The 19841-nt window shown below is 43.4% G+C and overlaps 1 protein-coding gene across 2 annotated transcripts in view; it reads right to left on the bottom strand.

The window, feature by feature from the left end:
• GRAMD4 (GRAM domain containing 4) overlaps positions 1–19841 on the bottom strand; it is a 94372-nt gene that overhangs the window by 55984 nt on the left and 18547 nt on the right. For both annotated transcript variants that reach the window (XM_088651805.1, XM_035126853.3), the window contains exons 2-3: positions 12835–13045; positions 2462–2582 (exon numbers count right to left, since the gene is read on the bottom strand). In XM_088651805.1, coding sequence (XP_088507931.1) covers positions 2462–2582; positions 12835–13045 — 332 coding nt within the window. The remainder of the gene's footprint in view (positions 1–2461; positions 2583–12834; positions 13046–19841) is intronic.

Raw genomic sequence — 19841 nt, 5'->3', positions numbered from 1 at the left:
AATCAGAAACTCCCTCTTCAAATTGCTCCTCACCTCGTGCTTAGTCACTGTGCAAACTGTTGCCACACGATGTGTGCACAAGAGGGCGGGGAAAGCACCTTTTCACACACACCCCGGCATGTTCCCACACCTGACAGGTGACTCTCTCCACCCTAGCCATGTGCCAGGATTGTGTTTATTAAGCAGAGAACAGAGTGCCACATGCCTTGGGCTCACCATAATAATAATAATAATAATAATAATAATAATAATAATAATAATCCTGCCTTGCAACAAACAGCACTCCATGCTTCCAGGGAAGGGGCCCCATCCCAACCAATATTTCCTGATTGACTGGCAAGCAGAAAGGAAGCTCTCCTTCTAATCACTCAGAATCGAAATTTGTCTCCCCTGTTCAGAACAGGCTGATGTAAGAAGGCGCTAGCTTTCTGCCACCAGAAATTGGAGATGCTTCCTTGCATTTGCCTTGATATGCTGAGCCCGTGGGTTGTTTCTTTGGCTTGCAGCGAGGCAGTTAAAAAAAGAAAACTTGCCTAGTACTCCTACCCATGTAAACAAGCCCTCGGAGAATCTATTTTTATGTACAGTCGCTGATTTTCACCTTAATTGTGTCTTGCTCAGAATGAGCTGAACAATGGCTACGTAGACGCGTAAAGCCAAACCATGGTTTAGTGTTACATGCACAATCAGGAAGTAGCCTACGGCTCATGCATTTCCCCCTCTCCCCCGCACCCTTTGGCAAAGAGGAGGACTCTGCCGGAGTTTATTTTTACCTTCCACCTGGGCCACCTGGGCCAGAGATTGTGTTTTAAAATGAACTCTGGTTGGTTAAAAAAAATCAACTTTTAGAAACCGTGGTTGACATTTCCTCCTTTTGAAAATGACCGGTTTGTTTTTAAACTGTGATCCAATGATATCAAGCTAACATTTTAGGAAAGTCAAACTAAATTGTGGGTCATAGCAGCTCCTTCCTGCTCATGCGTGTAAAGCTGTATCCGTTTTCAGTTTCTACAATCAGACAACTAATGGTGAGCAACTATTTTTTAGATGTTACTTGATTAATTCAAACCTACAGTAGCACCTACAATGCCCATCTGTTAGAGTTCTTTAACACTGAGAACAGATACCATTGGGACGCGGGTGGCGCTGTGGGTTAAACCACAGAGCCTAGGGCTTGCCGATCAGAAGATCGGCGGTTCGAATCCCTGCGACGGAGTGAGCTCCCGTTGCTCGGTCCATGTCCTGCCCACCTAGCAGTTCGAAAGCACATCAAAATGCAAATAGATAAATAGGAACCGCTACAGCGGGAAGGTAAACGGTGTTTCCGTGTGCTGCTCTGGTTCGCCAGAAGTGGCTTTGTCATGCTGGCCACATGACCCGGAAGCTATATGCCGGCTCCCTCGGCCAATAATGCAAGATGAGCGCGCAACCCCAGAGTCGGTCACGACTGGACCTAATGGTCAGGAGTCCCTTTACCTTTACCTTACTTATACCCACCCCATCCATCTGGTTGTGTTTCCCCAGCCACTCTGGGCAACTCCCAGCAGAATAACAACAACAACAACAACAACAACAACAACATCTGTTCACATGTGTCACAGTTCTACAGCCTGCTTATTTTGAATGCTTATACCAATGCAACTTCTGATTGTAACCAAAATACTTTGGTTTTAGTTATCATAATATAACTGAAGCAGTTTGACCACTTTATAAACAGTTGCATTATAGTTATCCGTCTTACATACTTCAAGCAGAGGGTTGTGTCCTAACACTGCCATCTTCCATTCACACAAAGGAGTTTCTATTCTTCCCCTCCCGTCCTGCAAGTCCCCAGTTGTCACCAAAATCTGCAGCGGGAAGGTCCCCTGACTCTTTGGAGTGGATGGGGGGGGGTAGTAGGAAAAGAAAGGGGACAGAGTAGAAATTCAGTCTGTGCACATGCATGCACAAAAGAATTTGAAAGCAGGCAGCTGCTGTGTTTATAGGACTTGATAGAAAAACCTTGCTATATCCCAAAAAGAACCACATTGAGGATTCCATCTGAATAGGAAATCGCTCTTTTCCCTCCCTACAAAGTGTCTCTCACCATCAAGAGTTAGAAGCTTCCAAGCCGCACAGCACCTGACGTGCTGAAAATAAGCTAGATTCTCTCTTACTGTTTGCCATCATCCTTTGCCTAGATAAGACATTTCATCACTCCCTCTCCACAATTAGCCAATTTCCAAACACCTCATCGCTCCACATTGATAAATCTGAACTTTGAAGAGTTTGCAGCTATGAATCCACGCCGAGTGGCTCTTTTACATTAACAGCTTGTCATTAGATTAGCCGACATTCACGTTTCCTACAGTCGTCCGTCCGTCCGTCCCCCCCCCCCCGGCCGCCCCCATTCCTGGCCATGCACCAGATCATTGCTACATGGGCCACTATCATGCCATAAAAAACATTCCTCTGTACTTACGTAGAAAGTGTTTTTCCAGTAAGGCAATTTCCAGATGGCCTTTGATCTCATTTAATCTGTCCGACTCCGTTCTGTTGTAATCCTGGACTCCCGAAGCCATGTTGATGGTCCCAGGACCAGCCTGCACAGGGGAAAGGCAGAGAGAACAAAAACGTTGGTGGGTAAGAAAGCAGCCTCTCTCAAGGGGGGTCGTCTGCACACTCCAAAAGAAAAGAAAAAACCGAAGCAATTCATAAGACGCGGGTGCGGATTACTGTTATTATTATTATTTTTAAAGCAAAGTGCAGAACAGATCGACAAACCTCTTATTCAGCATTAGCCTGCTGAAATAAATCAATAGGAGCTAAAAGAAAAGAAACCCTTCAGTCAGCCGTCTTGAGGACACTGCGCATGCTCAGGCTCTCTGAGAGCCATAAGGGAAAGCATTCAGAGTTCTGCAGCAAAAAATCATCACCATCAAAACTCTTCTCTATTGGGTGGAAAGCACTTTTCAAATTATGGGCATTCCAAGCCAATAGACCCGTTTGGGTTTTTTTTTTTTCTTCAAAGGGAAGTATTTCAGCAATTATCAGCAATGTGAATGAAAGCATTTGCTGAACATTGGCTGACGCGGCATAAATCCCGTCTCATGTATATGCTAATATATGATGGAGGGAGCCGTAACAAAGGAGGGAGAGAGACCGCAGTCCTCGTGCGAGGCAGACAATAGAGAGGAGCACCCATGTTTGGAGCATATGAGAGAAAAACCTTCGAAGTTTAAATACCTAGCACCCGTTGGACACAGCCAATTTCCTTCTGTGCAAAAATAAAGAGTGGGGAAGAAGTGCAAAGTTCAGGAGGCAGACAGCAATAACTCCCTAGAAAAGAGAGCTATTTTCAAGGAACCGAGAAGCTACATAAAGTGTAAACCAAGGAAAATATATATATACACACCAAAAAACCAGAGGCACTGTATGTGTGCAGATATCTTTGACAAAGTGGATTGCTAAACTGCATGAAATGAGTCGGCAGGGAGCTAATAAACACATTAAAGGTAAAGGTAAAGGGACCCCTGACCATTAGGTCCAGTCATGACCGACTCTGGGGTTGCGCGTTCATCTCGCATTATTGGCCGAGGGAGCCGGCGTATAGCTTCCAGGTCATGTGGCCAGCATGACAAAGCCGCTTCTGGCGAACCAGAGCAGCACATGGAAACGCCGTTTACCTTCCCACTATAGCGGTTCCTATTTATCTACTTGCATTTTTGACGTGCTTTCGAACTGCTAGGTTGGCAGGAGCTGGGACCGAGCAACGGGAGCTCACCCCGTCACAGGGATTCGAACCGCCGACCTTCTGATCAGCAAGCCCTAGGCTCAGTGGTTTAACCCACAGCGCCACCTGGGTCCCTTAATAAACACATTACGGGGTCAAAATTATCAAACTATGTCAGGATGCAAAGTACCACTAAGGGCTGCTTTTATAGTTGTATATTGGTTATCGCTTGCCCTACAACAAATGACATTTCTGGATGTGCACAGTCAACACTAATAATAATAATAATAATAATAATTTATTTATACCCCGCCCATCTGGCCAGGTTCCCCCGGCCACTCTGGGTGGCTTCCAACAAAATACAGAAATACAGAAATCCATCAAACATTAAAAGCTTCCCTAAACAGGGCTGCCTTGAGATGCCTTCTAGAGGTCTGGTAATTGTTGTTCTCTTTGACCTCTGGTGGGAGGGCATATTGCTTGGAAGTAAACCAGGTGAGAATAAAATATATTTTTAAGAAGTGTGGCCAATTAACTTGGCATTGCCAGAAGACACACGATGCAACAACGTGCTGAAACTAAGCATGTCAGGGGACAGAAGACCCATTGCTTTGTCCATTGAGTTCCACGGAAGAAAGGTGAGATATCAATGCAACTTTAAAATGGCTCACGGGCCAATTTAGTCGCCAGTCAATTATGCAGCTCCCCTCCAAGCCAATTTCTACTCTGTCTTTCCAACACAAGTTTGTGTGATAACAGTTACGATTGGCTCGCCACCTTCATTCAATAATAGATTGTGAAAACTTTGGCAGAGTCACATGCAAAGTTCACAGGTGTAAATTATGCACTGCAAGACAATGCAGGTGTCAAAAATTATAAAATCCCCGCTGCTGACAAGTAGAATGGAAGTTATACGCTTGGCATGGAGCAAATCTTAGCAGCAATCTTTAATAACCCAGAACAAGACAAACAGCATTACTTGTGGAACTATGCCAACGTATGCTAAACCAAATGTAGTTAAATAGCGTGGCAGGCATGACTAAAATGCTCTCCGTCAGGTATTACTACAATACTGTAGCTCCTTTCTGAGCCACTCCTCTGAGCCTGTTCCACAATTTTAAAAGGGTTTTCTGCCATGACACCGTCAGTCCCTGAAAGGATTTCATCCGCATCCATTAGAGTTTTCATGAAAAATCAGGGGGGAAGGGGGAAGAATGCAAACTTTTCTCTCCTAAAATTCTTGGCTCCAACGTCTCAAAGCACATCCATGTTTCGGTTCCATCGCAAAGTTTCCAAAAAAAAGCAAAAATTCCGACGATGTCACCAAAATTTCCCTGTGTACTTTTTCCTTTCTAATATTTACACAGGGCACAAAAGGCAGGCTTTTTATTGCTAAACACCAGCTGTGTTGCAAAATATTGTAAACCTTTCTTAAAATGTGCTCGCTCCTCTCAGGAAGTCACATGGCAATGAAATATAGCAAAGCTGAACCCAGAGCTAAGGCGCAAGGCTTCAGCCACAGAAGGTTTTCCCATTAACCATGACACATTTTGTCAGTGCACACTAAACGGGTTGTGCCTATCTTTGTCATTTAATCTTCACAAAAATTACACTCGATTTTCCAATATTAGAATAGGAATTAAGAGGAAAATACGATAAGAAAGAAATATATGATAGGTTCGTTTTAGGAGAATAGCAACGCAAGAAAGGAGGAAATTTTAAAGCTAAGCGATGTGTTGGAGTTTGGAAGTTAATTTTATTTATTTACAATGTTTAGATTTGTGAATAGTGACATTGTTTTGAAGGAGAATCTGTATTGGGTTTTTTTGTAATGTTTTTAAAGTGAATTAATAAAGTTTCTTTTAAAATAAAATAAAAATAGAATAGGAATTTGTAACACCCAGTGCGAATACAATATTTTCCATCGACACGCAACATTGAGCATGCACACATTGTCTTTTCAACTCGATTACCTAAGCACATAGTAACTATAAACTACAGTAGTTTTCTTTTCTTTCCAATTATAGCAGTTTTCTAAAAGCATCTGTTCATCTGCTCACCTGTGGCGAATAATGCTAATGTCTTACAAGAGTGACACGAGCAGTGAGCAGACAAGGTCAGCTAATAGTTTCTTTACAAGGCCGTGTAAAATGGTGGTGTAACTACAGATTTGGCCCAAGAAAACCGGAAATTCCCATTTTGCTGGAATCTGTGTGTTTAAAGCAGCAAGAGTCGAAGAGTCACCTTTAGAAAACTGGGTTCTCTACACAGTAATCTAGAAAGAATTGCATGAGATATAATCTCATGAAACCGGATACAATGCAGGTACCCTGCTCAGGTTCCAACATGTATTAACTACTATGAGAACAACTTGCATCTTGCACTTGGGTCTTTATTTCTACCCATGTAACGTATATAGCTATGCACCTGAAATAACATTTCATTTCATATGTAATGCAAACAACAGCATGGGCCCTTTGTATCGTGTTTTCTAGATGCAGCAACAGATGAAACAAAAATTTGTTTTGAATTATAAATGATCCCAACCATTTGGGGAAAAAACCGCACAAACAGTGTGTTCCTGTACGTGTCCACACAAAAGCCAGCCTCCTTGGGTTCAATGGGATTTACTCCCAGGTAAGCAAGCATAGGATGTCATTTGATATGCAACCACACCGGTGAAAGTTGTGGACAATGTATAGAACTGCGATAATTATATGTTGGAAATGCAAAGAGAAGGGAGGCACCTTTCATCATATGTGGTGGACATGCAAGGCAGTACAGTCGTACCTCTTGTTATGTCGGTCTCTAATTGCGTTTTTTCAGGATACGAACGCGGCAAACCTAGACGTGAATACTTCCGGGTTTCGCTCTGCACATCTCACACATGTGTAGAAGCACCCTATCGCGCCACGCGTGTGCACAGAAGTGGCACTCTAGTTGCGGACTTTTCAGGGTGCGGACGGCACCCTGGAACAGATCGAGTCCGTAACTAGAGGTACCACTGTAAAAGCATTTTGGGAAATGATATACCGTATTTTTCCATGTATAACACGCCCCCTATTTTGGGGGACTCCAAATTAATAAAATGGGGGGGGGAGATTGCCCATAGTTGTTGAACTTTCATTGGGGAGGACTGCCCATAGTTCTTGAGATTTTTTTAGGGGGGATCGCTCACCACCCCCCACTCGCACGCGTCAAAAAAGTCACCTATCATCTATCCCCAAGTTGACGGAAGCCAACAATCGCCCACCCAATTGATGCAGCGACAACCAATCAAGAACAGTCTTCCTGCAGTCACCAATAACACGCCCAATAGCCGCTGACCATCTCCGGCTCGCGGCAGCAACCAATCCCATGCCCCCCCAATGCGTTAACCATGTATAAGACGACCCCCAATTTTCAACATAATTCTTTAAGAAAAATACATTGTCTTATACACAGAAAAGTACGATATGAAATCAAAAAAATGTTTCGAATAACATTTGTGGAGGGAAACCAGAAGCTTTTATATTAGGTCTTATAGGTGCAGAAATACCAAAGGAGCAGAAAAGACTATTCGTGTATGCAACGACGGCAGCGAGGATACTTCTATAGCCCAGAGATGGAAAGATGAAAAAGTCCCAATAAAGAAGAATGGTTAATGAAGAGGATGGACTACGCCAAAATGGCAAAAATGACTGGGAGGATCAGAAACCAGGAAGATAAGAACTTTAATAAGGAATTGGGGGGGGGTGATTTATAAGTTACCCAGGAGAACACTGCAAACAACTGAAAACATTGGCAGGATTGTTATAACATTTGTAATGTAACAAGAACTATAGTAAAAATAAGAGTTTTAAGGGAAAATGGAAGACGTTCAAAGGTGCAAATGAAAAAGATTAACAATGGAACCTACGTGGGGGGGAGGGAAGTCTAAGGCTTCAGGGAATCCTATTTGTTTAGGATTATGATTGATATTTCAATGTAGATATTATCCGTAAAACTGAATTTAAAAAATCATGAAAAAGAAAAAAGAAAGTTGTGGGCATAACCAAGAAGTAAGGTAGGAGCAGCAGGACAGCGGAAACTAACCATACTACTGGAGCAAACGTGCCTGGGACACCTTGTTAAGAAGGATTAGAAAATCCATCTTAAAAAACAGGTCAATTGGCAGCTACCCTGTTTCTCCGAAAATAAGACATACCCATAAAATAAGCCGTAGCAGGATTTCTAAGCAGTTGCGCAATATAAGCCATTCCCCGAAAATAAGACATAGTGATAGGCGCAGTTCTGGAGGGCGCCAAGGAAGAGGCGAGGCTGGGCATGTAATTAAAAAATAAGACATCCCCTGAAAATAAGCTACCGTGGTTTGTTTGTTTGTTTGTTTGTTTGTTTGTTTGTTTGTTTTTTGAGGGGGGGAAATATATAAGGCGGTGTCTTATTTTCGGAGAAACACGGTATTAGCCATGGTGGCTAAACGAACCTCCATTCTCAGAAGCAATCGTAAAATCGTAATTGTGGATTGGGAGCCTATGAAGTAGGTTATATTAAATCAGCGAGAAAAAATAAGATGATCAAACCTATAGGACTATAAGTTTATAAGTAGACTGGCAATCGATACTTGGAAAGCAAACTTTGTTTGAACCCCTCAGGTGCTCCTTTGCACTACAGGTGAACTGAAATGGTTGGGACTCAGCTGCCTTGAGCTGCGTTTTAATTCACACGTCAAGGTCACGCAGCAGAGTCAATATAACAGCTCAACCGTCCACTCTTTTCTTGTGTGTGTGGCATGACACAGAGCAGGTTATTTTTAACTCAAGAGGCTGGAACAGGCAAGTCTACAACACTTGAGAAGAGGCCATCAGCAGCCACCAATATCTGCTCATTGCTTTCACCACGTTGCAAGTCGCTGACTTTATTGCGTTGGTGAACTTCGACGGCCTCCAGCAATTCCAGACTTAAGACCCACCTTCAACACAAGGTCCCTTTTAATCTACCATGCATTGTCCTTCACTTTACTGCATCTGTTTGTCGAGATCTGTCCTTCTACAGAGCTGAATTTATAGAAGCTGCCAGTCACAGGAGTTTGATGTCTAAACTCGGGTGCCTGGGGCCCCTCTGGATTAACTTGTGGCCAAAACAATGGAGACCTGAAAGACCCAGAACCAGATTGCCTAACATTTTTGACATGAAAGCGGCCCTAGAAACCTTCCCGTTTGATCATAGGAAAGGTAGGCATAGTGCAAACACTTCCTTGAGCTCAAGTGCTTCCTTGAGCTCAAGGTACTAAACCCCAGGATAGAAAACATACAGACTCTTAAGGGGAGATTTATTTCAGAAAAATGGTTGCAAGGAGGAGGGTTAAATCTGCCACCTCCCAGTGCATATATGCTCTGATCCAGGCATCCCCAAACTTCGGCCCTCCAGATGTTTTGGACTACAGTTCCCATCATTCCTGACCACTGGTCCTCTTAGCTAGGGTTCATGGGAGTTGTAGGCCAAAACATCTGGAGGGCCGAAGTTTGGGGATGCCTGCTCTGATCCCATTCAAAAAAAAAACCTTTGTAGTTGCCTTTAAGTAATAATGAAAACTTTGGAAAATCCAGCCAGGGGTTGCCTAGCCTACATCATATCTACTTCATTCCTCAGTGGGAAAAATGCGCTCTGCAGCCAATCAGGGTGATTTTCAATATACTCTTGGTATATTCCAGGGCTGTCCTGGTTCCCTGTGGCTTCTTCTGCATTATTATTATTATTATTATTATTATTATTATTATTATTATTATTAATTTCCTGTGAAGCATCTCAAAGCAATTTCGTAATACAACAGAAACGAATATATAAAATAAAACAACTGCATCTTTAAAAACCACTTAACGGCAATTTCGAATCCATTCCAGATACTGGAGTGGGATAAGAATCTCCACGGAGATGGCTTGTTGGAAGAGGAAAGTATTTCGACAGGGAAGATGGCGCCTGTTTGATCTGTAACAGGAGACCGTTCCATAGGGTGGGTGCTGAGACACTAAAGGCCCGCCATGTAGAGCAGAACTCCAGGCAAGATGGCGCCTGCATGAACCCCTGTCCTGCAGGCTGGTGCCAAGCTGAAGAGGGAACCCTGTCAGATCTTGGAGAGCTGTAGCAAGCAGGGTGGATTTGATTTAAGTCACGATTTAAATCACTAGTCAGCAAGATTAGATTTAAATATCCCACCGCCCCCAGAAAGACTCATTCTTGCTGGTAACCTCTTAATATTTGCAACCAGATGAAGGTTTTGTTTTTGGAATAATAAAATTTTCAGAGTAGTTTTTACAGTTATATCAAAAATTACTGATTTGGTTATACTATTAGAAATACAGTGGAACCTCGGTTTATGAACACCTCGGTTTATGAATTTTCGGTTTATGAACACCGCGGACCCATCTGGAACGGATTAATTCATTTTCCATTACTTTCAATGGGAAAGTTCGCTTCAGTTTATGAACGCTTCAGTTTAAGTACCCTGCGGTCCGTCTGGAACGGATTAATCCACTTTCCATTACTTTCAATGGGAAAGTTCGCTTCAGTTTATGAACGCTTCAGTTTATGAACAGATTTCCGGAACCAATTGTGTTCATAAACCGAGGTACCACTGTACAGAGACCGATAATTATGAAATGATGGTGAGGTTTAGTAAGTTAACTGTTTACATTTGGACAACTTTTCTGCTGTACTTAATTGGAAGGAGAAAAGTGATCATTTCCTTAATAACAATTTAATCAATGTATTTAACTAAAACAATAACATTATAGCATATGTATCCATGTTTGTTAACTGATGTGGTTAAATAATTGTTTTTTTAAAAAAAACAGACTGAGTTTTAGCACACATGAAAAACTTATTTCCTGATGGACTATAATGTATCGAATAGAAAACTATCTTTAAAAAGATTTTTTTTCCCAAAAAAACATTTTATTTTAAAAATCCAATTTAAATTTAAAAAAAACTGATTAAAATTGTACCTGATTTTTTAAATTTATTTTTTTAAATCATTGATTTTTATCCAGCCCTGGTAGCGAGTCACAGCAGGCAGCACACAGCTAGGCCAACCAAAAGCTAGGTGTTTCCTCTCCCCCATCTTTCCGTCATTCTTCCCCCCTCTCTTTTCCCTCCTCCTCCAGAAGAGGATTACATAGCACCACTAGGATAAGCCACCTCCTGCCCGAATTAAAATGCCAACCCGCCCGTCTTAAAATGCTGGGTTAGTTATCACACGAGTAGCAGGCCGTTTGTACAAGCTGAACACATAATACGCCAGCCCCAGGGATTAGATACTGGCAGGAGCATCTAAAACAAAAGCTGGGGCTGCGGAAGAAGCCAGAAGACCATCTTGGCTGTGAGACCTGCTCCCTGCCTTGCTGGGACTGACTCCAGCTACAAAAAGCTGAGGCCGCCGAACAGACTTTGAGACTGGGGTGTTCTTTCGGGCGTTTTGTTGGGGGAGGTTGTTGCTGTTAATCGATACTAATTTTTTGTATCTTTATTTTTACATCTAATTAAGATTTATGTGGAAATGTGGCTGTGCACTTTTCGATTTGTTTTATTTATTGTTTACAACTACTTTTGTTATGTTTGCAATTATGCACAGTGGAACCTTGGTTCCTGACCTTAATCCATTCCGGAAGTCCATTCTTAAACCAAAGCATTCTTAAACCAAGGCATGGTTTCCCATAGCAGCGGGGAACTCAATTTACAAATGGAACACACTCAACAGGAAGCAGAACATGTTCTGCTTCCAAGGCAAAGTTCACAAACCAAAACACCTACTTCCAGGTTTCCAGCGTTCTTAATCCAAGGTGTTCATAAACTAAGCTGTTCTTAAACCAAGGTACCACTGTAGATATTTTTATGTAAGCGGTCCTGAGCATGGTTTTAACTCTTTGAAAGGTGGCAAACGATAAAATGATGACATAGCTGCCAAGTTATCCCTTTTTTAAAGGGATTTTCCCTTATGCTGAATAGGCTTCCTCGCGAGAAAAGGGAAAACTTGGCAGCTATGAATGATGACGATAATGAAAACAAACAACGGATCAGATTTAACTCCAGTTCCCAGTGGCCTGGTTCAGATAGAACCCTTGGCCATGGTTAGCTCTAGCTAAAATTTACACCCTTCTCTGATTAGGATGTCAAATGTCTAATGAAATCATAGTTATGCTCAGAGGACATCAGTGAGAGCTATTTCTCACCCTGCAAAGCAAGGAGGCAGAAGAGGGGAGTAAATTGCCTTCACCATGGATCACTTTGGTCCATAAGTACTGTATTACTGAACAATGTTTGACAAAACTCAAAAAAGCTCTTGAAACATTTCCCACCCTGATTTATGACTAATTTTTAACTATGGGTGAAAAGCCGGGGGGAGGGGATTTGTGGCCCTCCAGATGTTGTTGAACCACAAATTTTCTTTTCCCTGATCACTGATCCTGCTGGCTGCCAGGGCTGATTGGAGCTGGAAATCTAACAATAATGGAAAAGACCACAGGTTTCTCATCACTGAATTAGATGTTCAGATATGATCCGTCCAGAAAACAAACCATAGTTAAAGCTTTAAGTGCGCGTGGGACTAATAAGAAAAACCAAATGGAGCATCGTTTTCATGTTGCACTTAAAATATTTTTCAAAATAAGAAAATGGCCACGCATCATTAGCCCTAGACAAAAATTCCTCGGTTACATCCTTTGCTCTCTTTCCAACAGAACTCCCCTTGAGCAAATCTCTATTTTGCTGGCTGGAAATAATGTATTTATTACTGCACGGGTTGCAAAACTTGCCTTGGCTGCAAGTCCCGGTAAGTTGAGAGCTAGGCACCAAGACAAGTATCATAAGGTGAAGTGTAAGTGGAGTGCTTAACTTATGCAGGTGTGATTTTTGTATGTTTGTTTTGCTGCTGTTGTTGTTGTTCGGTTTTAAATCAATTATTTGTATAGCTTTTAGCAATAAAGATTCATTCATTCATCCAGGAGTGCCAGCTTGGCCCCGGGGCCGTGGGTGCCATGTAGCATGCATGGCCCTGGCACAGAAATTTGTGGGTGCCTGGCCCCTTCATGGGGAATTTTGTAGGCACCCAGGGAGTTGGCACATAAGTCATTGGCACAGATACTTACAGGGTCTCTCAATTCATCGCTGTCTTTGCCTGTCGTACGAGGTATTTTCATAGGAATTTCATCTCCACATTCAGTGTCGGAAGCATTGGGAGACTCTGCTAAATCGAGGAACTCATCTCTCTTGTGACCTCTGAACCTTATTTTGTCTAACCTCTTTAGCATGTTCAGCACTGCTCCTTTCTGCTTTATCTTAACATGACGGTTGGAGTCCCTGCAAAACACAAAGGGGAGCGGGAGAGGCAAGGGAAAGATTATTTTCGGGGGACATGCATGATAAACATTATAATTATACAGAGTGCTCTTATAATCACATATTGAACGCTTGCGGCGGAAATAGTAATCCCGTTTCCGAAGAAAGAAAGAACACTCTAGCTTACATTTCAAAATCCTTTGTAAAATAAAAAGGTGACTATTAATAGAGAAAGCATTTTGTGGAACAATCATTTCCGCCAGACGGACAGTATGAAAAGCACTGAGGAATAGAACACCACAAAGTTTTGTATCATTTGCTCGCAGAGCAAAACTCTTACCAATTCTATGTTTCAGAGAGGTTGACAGAATAAATTGCTCTTTAGGAAACAGAGCTGTGCAAATCAGCTGGGAAACGCCAGGTTCAAATTTCAACACAATAATGAACTCAATAAGGGGACTTTGAATACAGAGATGATATCAACCTTACGAGCTACAGTGGTGCCTCGCTTAACGAATGCCCTGCTTAACGAAATTTCCGCTTAACGAAAGGTTTTTTCTAGCGGAGGTTGCCTCGCTAGACGAATGCGTTTTACGAAAAATTTGTCTAGCGAATCGCGGTTTCCCATAGGAATGCATTGAAATTCAATTAATGCGTTCCTATGGGCAAAAAAATTCAAAAAAAATTCAATGCATTCCTATGGGATTCGCTAGACGAATTTTTCGTTATAAGAAAAGACCCGTGGAACGAATTAAATTCGTCTAGCGAGGCAACACTGTACTTGGTAAAGATTACTGGGATAATGTATGCGGAGCTATTTGATCACTTGAACAAGCTATATATAAATACAAATCATTTTTAAACTACCCCCCCCCCCGGGCAAATGGCAGCAAGACAGCCCAAAAGCTTAGGAAGCAATAACCCTGATACATATTGAATCCTAACAGTTGTACCTTGGATCCCAAATGCCTTGCGAGTCAAACGTTTTGGCTCCCAAACGTCGCAATCCCGGAAGTTAGTATTCCGGTTGCGAATGTTCTTTGGAACACAAATCTCCGACGTGGCTTCCAATTGGCTGCAGGAAGCCAATAATATCCCCTCAAAACTAGTTAAGGTGTTGCAAATACTGTAAGAAGCGTCCCCACCAGTAGCCATTGCAACCTCTTATATTAAAATTATTAAGAAAGGAAATTAACACAAATCAGGAGTGGCTCTTGCACATTTACAGATCTGTGCAAATATTTTTGCTGTGCCCACGTTGGAGAGCAATTCCCACACTCCCCAACTTACAGAAACACACATGCAAACTCCTGTTACCACAGCATTCTCATAGGTGAAAATGTTCTCAAATGGAGACAAGTCTGTATGGTGGCTCATTTGCCAGCAGTAATGTATTTAGCATTAACTCTGGAAGTGTATATTCTCGATTCTGACCAAACTAAGCCTCCTGGTGTATATTTTGCTCTACGAGACCTAGTTTGATCAGAATTGAGTCTGCATTTCCAGAGTTTAATGCTAAATACATTACTGCTGGTATATGAGCCACCATAGACACTAGAGGGCCATGAAAATTTGTGTCCCGGGCTTTTTGGATTCGTCTACTCATGTGCTATCTGAAACCCAAGGGGTGCATTTGTTGCCAGATGTGATTTTTTGTTTGTTTCAGCAATCCGGATGGGTTAGGACAAATGTGGTTCTCCAGCTGTTGTTGGACTACAATTCCCATCATCCCTGACCACTGGTCTTGCGAGCTAGGGATGATGGGAGTTGTAGTCCAAAAACAGCCAGAGACCCAAGTTTGGGAAGCACTGGGTTAGGAGAAATAGAAGAAGCCAAGGAGAAGGTGGTGACAAGGCCCTAAATGGGTAAACACTGACAGCACTGAAAGTTGGGCAGCATGAGAAGTGGGGTGAAAAGCGAGGCATTTCGCAAAAGGTGGGATGGGCAACAAAGGCTACACCATACAGAGAAACTCTGCAGCCCCAAACAGTGACTTCATCCTGTCTGCCAACTGTGTTAACAGATTCTTGGAAGGGGAAGATTTGAGATCCGAAGAAACAATGCAGAAGTCAACAGATGGAAAAGTCTGCCTTGCAACATAACCGCAGAGAAGCTCGCAAGCCAATTCCGTCAGGCTAAATTTGCATTTCTCCTTCTGGAAGCGGAAACCACACCAAGATTACAACACTTTTGGTGTAAAGGAAATCTGTGCACACTTTAGCTCAGAGGTTTTCAACCTTTTTGAGTGCACAGGTCCCTTGACCAACTACATTCTTTCTGTGGCACTCCTGTGGGGCTCAGGAGGCCAGTTACATCAACCCTTGTCTGCGGAGCTGGCAGCCTCTCACGCTTTTTTGAACACTCTCCCTTGTGGAGTTTTCCTTCAGCCTCCTCTCCAATCCCCTCTCCTTGGGAGTCCTCTGGGCAGCCGCTGCCCCTGCCCCTGGTCTCTGAGCTGCATCCTCACCCCCACCCCAAAGAGAGGAGGTTCCTCACACTGCCCCACAGGGACCTGAGACTTGTCTGTCCATTCCCAACAGCAAGGGATGGCGGACTGGCTGGCTGGGCTCCCTCGCCCACTTGTTTCCTTACTCCGAGGCTGCCTCAGATCCTGGCAACCAGTACCCCCTGGCCAGCCCCAAAGGCACCATTCACCTGGGGAGCTTGCACAAAACAGCCATCTAAAGCCATCGGAAGGTGAGACACGAGAGGGCATCAGAGGAGGGAGGGAGGGAGGGAAGGAAAGAGGGACAGAGGCCAGAGTTGCCCAAGGCATCCCTGACCATCATTCCAGGCGCCCCAGGGTACCACGGCACACTGGTTGAAAACCACTGCCTACCTAAATGCTAAAGGCAAACTAGGGAGGCGGGTGGCACTGTGGTCTAAAACCACTGAGCCTCTTGGGCCTGCCGATCGGAAGGTCGGCAGTTCGAATCCCTGCGACGGGGTGAGCTCCCATTGTTTTGTCCCAGCTCCTGCCAACCTAGCAGTTTGAAAGCATGCCCATGCAAGTAGATAAATAGGTACCTCCGTGGCGGAAAGGTAAATGCTGTTTCTGTGCGCTCTGGTTTCCGTCACGGTGTCCCGTTGCGCCAGAAGCATGCTGGCCACATGACCCGGAAAGCTGTCTGTGGACAAACACCGGCTCCCTCAGCCTGAAAAGTGAGATGAGCACTGCACCCCATAGTCGCCTTTGACTGGACTTAACTGTCCAGGGGTCCTTTACCTTTTTTAAATGACAGTTAAGTCCAGTCGCAGACGACTCTGGGGTCGGGCGCTCATCTTGCTTTACAGGCCAAGGGAACCGTGTTTGTCCGCAGACAGTTTTTCTGGGTCATGTGGCCAGCATGACTAAGCCCCTTCTGGTGCAACGAAACACTGAAACCAGAGCAGTGCACGGAAATGCTGTTAACCTTCCTACCGGAGCGGTACCTATTTATTTACTTGCACTGGCATGCTTTCAAACTGCTAGGTTGGCAGGAGCTGGGACCGAGCAACAGGAGCTCACCCAGTCGCGATGATTCGAACCGCCAACCTTCTGATCGGCAAGCCCTAGGCTCTGTGGATTAACCCACAGCGCCATCTGCGTACCTCCATTCTAGTTGCAGATAAATACTTTATAACACTGGAACATATCCTACAAATATGGTTTTTACCCCCGGTTCTTCTTGCATTGGTACCGTATTTTACTTTAAATGTTGCATCGTCACTCCTGAATTTCAGAAGATCATATATGGAAGCTAGATTTGTGTGACGGAGCTCAAGCCGTTGCAGGCATTTGAATCGCCGACCTTCTGATCGGCAAGCCCAAGAGGCTCAGTGGTTTCAGCAGAAGCCACAGAATTTAATTTGCCAATACGCATCCAGGAATTGACTCCGCCTCAAAAAAAACTTTAGTTACTTTATTTCAATAAAGTATATATGATCATAGAAAACTAGGAGAAAATTTCTCCAAGACCACTTTTCATAATGCATACATTAATCATAACCAGCATTAGAAATTAGCCAGGCACCAGGCGCATTTTCTGAGTGGCAGGGGTCCAACTGCAACCACATGGAGATCTCTGGATGCCGGGCCAGCAACTGGGGAAAACAAAATGTCACATAGAGAATGATCTGGAATATTTTCCTTGGAGATTGAATTTGTTTTGATTCTGGATTGTTTTATTTGACGTTTTAATGTGTTGTGAACTGCTTTGAGATTCTTCTTTGAAATATAAAGCGGTATAGAAATGAAATTATTATTGGTAGTAGTGTTTTTGTTTTTATTGTTAAATCCCATTGCAAAAATAATAATAATGCCCTAGACATTCCATTGTGGTGACCATAACCTAGGTTTAAGGTGCTATTTGGCAACTAGACTATATGCAGTACCTGAGTTTCTATCACCGATCATTAACAACAAATACTGATTTAATAAATACAGTATACCGTATATCAGTACAGTCCCAAATTTAATTATGTTATGTAAGCTGCTTTGAAGAGCCATCTGAGCCACGAGGCAAGGTAGAAATATACAATGGAATAAAACAGGAAACCCTCTTGTGCAAAGGAGCCTTTATAGGGTCAAGGTTAGGAGTCCTGTAAAAGTGTTCCCTGGTCTATTTTTAGGGTGCAGAGGGATCCCAACAATTAAGAGAAAGCCCTTCAGGGAAGCTGCAAGAGGATGTGACTCAACTCAATTTAGCACAGCAGGAGAGCAAGAGCAGCAGTGGCGTCTCAGTGTCCCCCCCCCCTTTTTTAAATTATCACGTCTTCCCACAAACATCCTACACAGAGTCTATTTTGGTGTTCAAAATCTAGAACTTTTCCCTACACAGATTATTAAGAGTCATCCTAGCTTATATAAAACATTCATAGGAAGCCATTCACGAATTTGAGAACATCATTCATCTCGTCTATAACACGGAGTTGTCCAATGTCCATGCAACTGAATCACTGATTGTACTAGACAAGCAATTTCTTCTTTTAAATGATATATCCTCTTATTATTATCATACACGGTGGCATATTTGCTCACTCTATTTCCCCTTTACCTTCTGAAATAGCTTTCTTTATTTAAAAAAATGGTGTTGACCTTTTAACATTAAAACTGTCCTACGGATCTCATGTGATGGCATGTGGCTTAAATAAAACGAGTAAAGCCATCTTTGGCTCTTTTATCCTTTTAATAGCACCCAAATGACAAGCCTGATTAGTGATGAAACTCAGCCATTTTCAGCCTCAAAAGGAGACGGGGCGAGGAGGAAAAGATCAAATTTCCATATATCATACCAGCAAAATAAATAAATAAATAAATCAGCACTTCTACACTTTGGGTATAGACTGCTAGGTTTTTATATACGAACATTACTGTTCTGATCCTAAAACGATTTTTGTTTCTGCCAGAAGCACAACACAACACAAATCTCTAACAGACACAACAATTGAGCTGAATTTTAGATTGAAAACCAGTACAGTGGTACCTTGGTTCTCAAACAGCTTAGTTGTTGAACAAATCGGCTCCCAAACGCCAAAAAACCGGAAGCAAGTGTTCTAGTTTACAAACGTCTTTGGGAAGCTGAACGTCCGACGCAGCTTCCGCTTGAGTGCAGGAAGCTCCTGCAGCCAATCGGAAGCCGCGCCTTGGTTTGCAAATGGTTTCGGGAGTCGAACGGACTTCCAGAACGGATTAAGTTCAAAAACCAAGGTACCACTGTATATGGCCCTCAGAGGCTTCCATTCATTGTCACCAATACAAATACAAAAAGGATACATGGCCTGTGTTTTGAAGCACATAGATCAAATTCAGAAGAAATACTGGTAAAAAAGGTAAAGGGACCCCTGACCATTAGGTCCAGTCGTGACCGACTCTGGGGTTGCGCGCTCATCTCGCATTATTGGCCGAGGGAGCCGGCGTATAGCTTCCAGGTCATGTGGCCAGCATGACAAAGCCGCTTCTGGCAAACCAGAGCAGCACATGGAAACACCGTTTACCTTCCCGCTGTAGCGGTTCCTATTTATCTACTTGCATTTTGACGTGCTTTCGAACTGCTAGGTTGGCAGGAGCTGGGACCAAGCAACGGGAGCTCACCCCGTCACAGGGATTCGAACCGCCGACCTTCCGATCGGCAAGCCCTAGGCTCAGTGGTTTAACCACAGCGCCACCTGGGTCCCTGGAGACAGAAGGAATTCTCCCTCCCCCAAGGTAAGGTCCCGGCGGTACAATCTGTAGAAGTCTAGGCTTGGTTGGCACTGCAGGATGAAAAGGGCTAGCACTGGTGCTAGTCAGCTCTTGGATTTCAGCAGCAGCTGCCAAAGCTATTGTCAGCTGAGCCATGCCAAGGCAAATCACTTGCATTTTGGCGACAGCAGCACACTCTGTTGTGTTATCAGTGGGAAGCAGAGGCTCACAGTGGAGTCTTGGAGTCACATGCCTGCACATTGCTTTGCCACTGCTGCGCAGCACTGAGGCATGCCAAAACTCTCAGATGTGTCAACCAAGAAATACACAGAGGCCGTGCGCACACGCAGGCAATGGGCAACACGATACTATCCTCACAACAAGCAAGATTGGCTAAGAGACAATGACAGGCCCAGCAGTGTTAGAAACTCACAATATATAAGCTAGGTGCCAAATAGCTCCTTTAACCAAGGTTGCAGGCACCAAAATGGAATGTCTAGTTGCCATTTGGGGGGCAAGACGGCTCTAAAGTCTCATTTTTCAAACGATGGCTGTGACTGATTCTCAGTTCAACATCTGGCTAGTTCAGAAGACAACCCTGAACTAGGTGAAAGAACTTAAAAGAAGAAAGTTCACCAGAACCAGGGACCTCTT

Source organism: Zootoca vivipara, chromosome 9 (genome assembly GCF_965207765.1).
Source record: "Zootoca vivipara chromosome 9, rZooViv2.hap1.1, whole genome shotgun sequence".
In the NCBI taxonomy this organism is placed as follows: domain Eukaryota; kingdom Metazoa; phylum Chordata; class Lepidosauria; order Squamata; family Lacertidae; genus Zootoca; species Zootoca vivipara.
Note: the sequence above shows the minus strand (reverse complement) of the source record. Positions and strands in the feature narration are given on the sequence as shown.